Raw genomic sequence first — 5932 nt, 5'->3', positions numbered from 1 at the left:
GCACGTTGTGGCTCTAATGTTTGCCATAGAAGACTTTGTGTCACGTAGAGGGAATCATGCTTCAGCACCAACCTGCACTGATCTTCCATGTATGTGGAACAAGCCTCGTCGCAACACCAAACAAATAAAGGCAGTCGATCTAGATCACAGGTATGTTGTAATAGCACTAGTTTCCTAAGGCTGGTTCATGAGCACAGATCTTGAAGAATTTGGGTTCAAGGAAGGTATAGGATAGGTAGCATCAAACTGGTTAGGCAAATTAACTTGGTGAAAAATTTCATCGTAAGCCACACTCCTTCATAGAATGGATCATAGAGATCATTGTACTCTATACGAACATATTATGCTTTTTAATCACCTAATATTGATCTATATCAATGAAATTTTAACATGGTACATCTGCATACTCTAAATTAGTCTCTTAGTTGCCTATGGGACTGATGCTGCATATCCTATACTTTCCTAGTCTGCGTTGGTGTCAGCATACTTTGCAACCATGATTAAAAGTAGGCAATGGTATTATTGAAATATAATGTGTCTTCAACTCTCATATTATCTAGGTTATAAGAGTTTAATCAAATGTATTTTTTGTTTTAAAGTGGTCAACCCAGCACCATCTCTGTGGTCCGTCCCAGGTTTGGATATAACAATTTCTTTCAGAATGTGGTATTCTCAGAGCTAAGCCACTACATGTCATCGCTGTGCCATGTAGTCAAGCGAAATGGGCTATTTTATTTATTTTTTTTTAATCCTATGTGCATACCGTTACCACTTCCGAGAAAGAATTATGTAGAAAAGTGTATTCTAGTTCGTATTTGCATCTTAATGTATATAGAATGAGATTCTAGGCAAATTTGTTATTGTTCCCTGTGTGATGAAGAACCTCATGCCTGGTGCTGCCACACAGCGACACCTACTAGTTTACTGAATGCCCTATTCTCATAGCTTGCCCTTGAGTTAATGTTTGTTATTATGCATGTAAGGCACAGAGGTCTGAAAGGAGTTGCTTTGCATTTAATGTTTGGAAGCAAGTTTGCTGCATGTCTTCAGTATTTTATTTTCTTCTGTCAATAAGTCTAGTGAATCTTTATGGCATTCAGCACTACTAGCTTATCAGTACATCCACTGTCTTACTTTTTGGTACTCATAGTTCTGAAATTCAACATTGTGAGCTTTCATACATAATATAGTCTATTGTTAGTTAGCAGCACGTTTTTTCTCCATCCCTGGAGATAACTCACTTGCCTTGGCATAAATGTTTCAATGCATTTCATGATTTGCAGGATGGACACCTCTACAACACGTTCAATAACCCCTCGTTCAGAACATTACAGAGCCTGTAGCTTTGTCCCTAACTTCAACCCAGGGGAAAGTTTTCATGCGTTTATGGCTCAACATGCTTCACGAAAGTGTTATGAACAAGTGCTTTTCCCTGATAGATTGAACAGGCAGCTACCCACAATCACTGAACTTGCAGGGGAATTTAGTAAATCAAGGTCTGCATTGCCATTTGTTGATTTTGTTAAGCAACATTTAGGTAGTGCAGATATGGATTTCATACAATCAAAAACACATGCCCAGTACAAATCACGTATGTGGAAAGATCAGAGAGTTGGTGTCTTGACATCAACTTTCCATAAGGCAGTACACTACAGGGACAGTGAAAGTAACAATTACATAGTAAATGAAATAATGGGACTCTCAGGCTTTCAAGGTAATTTGAGTACCAAATATGGTAAGGAAACAGAGCCCATAGCAAAGAAGCTTTACATAAAAGAAATGAGAAAGAAACACAAACAATTTAAATTTGTAGGGTGTGGACTTTTTATAAATAAAGACAACCCACTATTCCGAGCAACTCCTGATGGCATTGTCAGTTGTAAATGTTGTTGCAAGGGGTTATTAGAAATAAAGTGCCCCCATAAATACAGATTGCATACTGGGAGGGAAATAGCTATATCTAATACCTACCATGTAACCCTTGGGGAAAAGAACAGCATTGTACTAAAAAATTCCTCTCCTTGGTACACACAAATCCAAGCCCATTTAGGTGTTGCTGAGATGGAGTGGTGTGATTTTGTAATGTTCATACAAAAAAGTCCGCATTTAACAGTGCAGAGGATTTATTTTGATAAGTCTCTTTGATAGCAGTGCAGAAATTGCCATGGATTTTTATTATAAATATGTCTTGCCAAATCTCCTGAACTCAAAAGAAACTCCAGAGGCAAGTAATATTTAAGAGGTCTTCATAATGACTGCATATTTGTTTCTGCCTGGTGTGGTTGTTTTGTATATAGTTATTTGTACAGTTTGTTATTTGCTTATAATGTGTAAGTTTTTTTTTTTCTTAATGCTACTTTCATTTGTATTGTTTGTATATAATATATTGTAAATTTCTTTTCAGGAATAAAGTCTGTGTTCTTGATTTTCAGAAATTATTTACCATACCACAATGATTCAGACACATTTATTAATAAATAATTATAAGAAAGAACTATCTTTACATATCCTTTAATATTACAAAGGTGATAATACATGGTTGAAAGTGTTGGAGTAGAGATGTTCTTACAGAGATCCCTAACACCCAAATTTTATTTACATAACTACCCATAAAAATAAGCTTTAGATTATAATAAGCTTTACATAAGTTGCTTTACATTGTGTGCTCTGTCAAATCTACACTAGTGGTGGCATCATATTGCATAATACTGCAACTATTACTACAATGTGATCCATGAGGGGCCACATCCTTTGGTGAAGTGTCTGTCCTAATAGTTTAAATGTCTTCATTCTTCCGATGGCTCGCTCAACATGTATGCGCAATGTTGCTATACTTCGTGTTTTTGCAATTTCACTTTGTGTGAGCATCCTGCCTTTACTGGCTTCCTTCCTCGTAAATGGTGGGATGTGTAGTTTTGCACCACGCTGGAGTATGAGATCACCAATATTGAAGCCCCTATCCACCATTATGGCATCACCTGGCTCAACTTTATCAATGAACTCTGCTTCTGCAGTATAACGGTCTGATGTATTACCTCCATACACACTTGATACAAATGTTATTAGCCCTGTGGGAGTAATTCCAATGAGTACTTTTAGTGTATTGTGATGCTTATATTGGGAATATGTGGCAGCCTGAGCTGAAGGATTTGCTGGCTTGACCGTGAATATCTCAGTGCAATCTAGGATGGTTCGTGTGTCAGAATATTCTTCTGGAAAATCTTTTGGCAAACTTGCACGTACCTGTGCTGCAGTTGGCCATATAAGCCAGTCCTTGAGGACTAAATAAAGTATGTTAATCCAAGTTATAATGATACTACTTGCAACACTTTGTGCTACTTCCCAAAGATCTGCTAAAGTGCTGAGATCAAATCCTGTTCTAATATGTACTAGGGTCATTAAATATTCATGTAACCGTGACAACTTCCTTTTTGTATGTCCTTTAGTAATGCCTGGTGGTGTATTCTCATTCTTGACACTATTTGGCCCTCTCCAATAATGTATGTCAGTCACATTATCTTTTATCAAATTAAACAAATAAAAGAAATCCTTTTCTTCCATGCCTGTATATCTTTTAATACTCTCACTACTCCTCAGAATTTTCTGAATAAAGGCGTTGCGTAATGCTCCGTCTTCTACAACATTGTTACGTTCCCACTGAAATAAGAAATAAGAAATATATTAGTGTGGAGGGCATATTATTGCATGTAAAACTTTTAAAAAATGTAGTTCCTGCTATATTTGTAGTAGGGTATGGGAAAACTATGCACACATGTACTTGGTGGTACATCGTTACCTACTATTCCTTTAGGAACCAGTCACTCCGGCCCCTCGTCATTCCGGCCACAGTCACTCCGGCCTTTCCTTCGTTCAACCCAAGTCACTCCGGCCTCACACACTCTCTCTCTCTCTCTCTCTCTCTCTCTCTCTCTCTCTCTCTCTCTCTCTCTCTCTCTCTCTCTCTCTCTCTCTCTCTCTCTCTCGCTCTCTCTCTCTCTCTTAATAACACATGATTATGATGGGTAGGGAAATCATGCTAATAATATGACGATAATATGATGGAAAAAAAGATAAAAGAATAATAAGAGTATGTAGCATAAGTATAGTTTGCTCACCTCATGTACTTCCTCATAAGTTTGTGAAGCTTTCTCAAGTGTTGTAAACTGGTCAGTCTGCACCTCTACATCTACTGGCTCTGCAACAGTTTCACTATGGGTATAAGCTCCATATGTGTGGTCACCCAAAACATTGCAGCTCTCATCAGGAAGTGTAGTATCTGTAGAAGATATGAATATAAGTATTAATCACATGTGTGATCAAGCATGAAGTAAAAAAAACAAAAAATACATAAATAAATAATCAAATAATAAAAAAAACTACCATAATATTTAGTTTTACTTGATCATATAGTTAGCTGTTGCAAAGTACAGGCATAGCCCAATAAATAATAAATATCTTTTAGTGCTGACACAGTCATGGATCAGGTGTCATGTGAATATTTGAGTGATTACCTAAGCATTTGGGTAATATGTAGATAACACTAGCCACTGTTCTAAGTTTAGGATCACACATCTCAAGTAGTGAAATTTCATTTAGGAGACAATGTTAAAGAATTGTTTTCTCTCTGAAACTTTTTTCTTTTTTAACTAAAAGAAAAAAAACAACAACCTAACCTTAACTTGACAATCTTAAAAATAAAATAACTCAAATGTAACCCACCTGAATCTTCTGTGGCAGTGCATACTTCTACCTCCCCCCAGTCTTGGACATTCAGGGGTAGCACCTCTTCTTGAGGAAACTGTGTTTCAGTGTTGCACTGTGTGGATGTTGAGGCGTTAGGTGCTGCAATGACATCTTGCCCTTGGCACTGGAGACTGTTTGCCTTCCTATTAATAACTGCATGATGGTTTCTTCCCCACCCATTATAAGCGAATAAAATTGGGTCTGAATGTTCAGGTGATGGTCCATTGTTCCAGTCCAAAAAGTGTAAGGAGCATACAGCGTGATTCTGTGTTGCCTTCCATCCACCTGCACGCCTGCACCTCTCCTCCCACATCTTCCTCCTTTTAGGTTCCTTTTTTCCACTTGGAAATCTCACAAATCGTTTGACATCTTCAGTTACTTGGTTTGTCTTTCTCTTCCCTTTTCTTGAGTCTGATGTGCAGTCTGCTACGGCACACGTAAAATTCGGCATACTTGTAGCTTCCAGGCTCCAGCTTGATCTTGATGGTACAGGTTGACCCAGTATTTCTTCTGAGTCAGGCCTCTGTATCGGCAGAACTGAGAGGCTACTGTTTACACTTTACACTCCTTTCTATTAACGGCGCGCGGCGCTTTCTTTAACTGAAGAATCATGATCAAGATGAGTTCTATTAACGGCGCGCGGCGCTTTCTTTAACTGAAGAATCATGATAAAGATAAGTACGTCGTACGTCCGCCAGTGGTGCTGTTCTTTTTTTTTTATTTCACTGATTACTTTCATATACAGGACGTGTCAGTGATATCTGATATTTTTCAACATTCCCAGATAAAATGCACAAGCCGAAATCAACATTTTTTTTTTTTTTTTACTGTTCATACGTACTTAAAAAAAATCATTAACTATTTCTAGTTTTAACTTATAATTCAATTAACAAAGCCTTATCATACACCTGTAAGTATGAATATTAATATTAACGGTTATGTTTTTAATTTTAGATACACTTGTGCGCAATTCATGCTGTACTTTTCCTGCACATCGATTTCAAATTTAGCTAAGACACCCCTTTGCCCCAGGAAATCGGAGACAATTAAAAATGCTGGCGCTGATAGGTATCTACCAGCCTCACTGCCACGTCTCTAATTTCCACCACCACCATCAACACCACAGCCCCGCTACGCACATAGGTGATAGTAAATCTTCCTTTAAGTGAATTCTAATGCCGAGAACGCA

The 5932-nt window shown here is 37.7% G+C and overlaps 1 protein-coding gene and 1 long non-coding RNA gene across 3 annotated transcripts in view; one reads left to right on the top strand and one right to left on the bottom strand.

Moving 5' to 3' along the window:
* Positions 1-2439, top strand: part of LOC135109560 (uncharacterized) — a 3549-nt gene extending 1110 nt beyond the window's left edge. Inside the window, exons 2-3 of one of the 2 annotated variants that reach the window (XR_010272754.1) lie at positions 1-150; positions 600-2439. The exon at positions 1-150 is cut by the window's left edge and continues 18 nt beyond it. This is a non-coding gene — a long non-coding RNA (uncharacterized LOC135109560). The other variant, XR_010272753.1, reaches the window with a different exon arrangement.
* Positions 2440-2520: 81 nt separating this feature from the next.
* On the bottom strand, positions 2521-5436 carry LOC135109559 (uncharacterized). The gene is made up of 3 exons (XM_064020990.1): positions 4720-5436; positions 4116-4276; positions 2521-3657 (listed from the first exon to the last, which is right to left on the bottom strand). The coding sequence occupies exons 1-3, from the start codon at positions 5192-5194 to the stop codon at positions 2677-2679; spliced, it is 1617 nt and encodes a 538-aa protein (XP_063877060.1). The 5' UTR covers positions 5195-5436; the 3' UTR covers positions 2521-2676.
* Positions 5437-5932: the final 496 nt, after the last annotated feature.

The sequence above is a fragment of the Scylla paramamosain genome, chromosome 19, assembly GCF_035594125.1.
Source record: "Scylla paramamosain isolate STU-SP2022 chromosome 19, ASM3559412v1, whole genome shotgun sequence".
NCBI lineage: Eukaryota > Metazoa > Arthropoda > Malacostraca > Decapoda > Portunidae > Scylla > Scylla paramamosain.
Note: the sequence above shows the minus strand (reverse complement) of the source record. Positions and strands in the feature narration are given on the sequence as shown.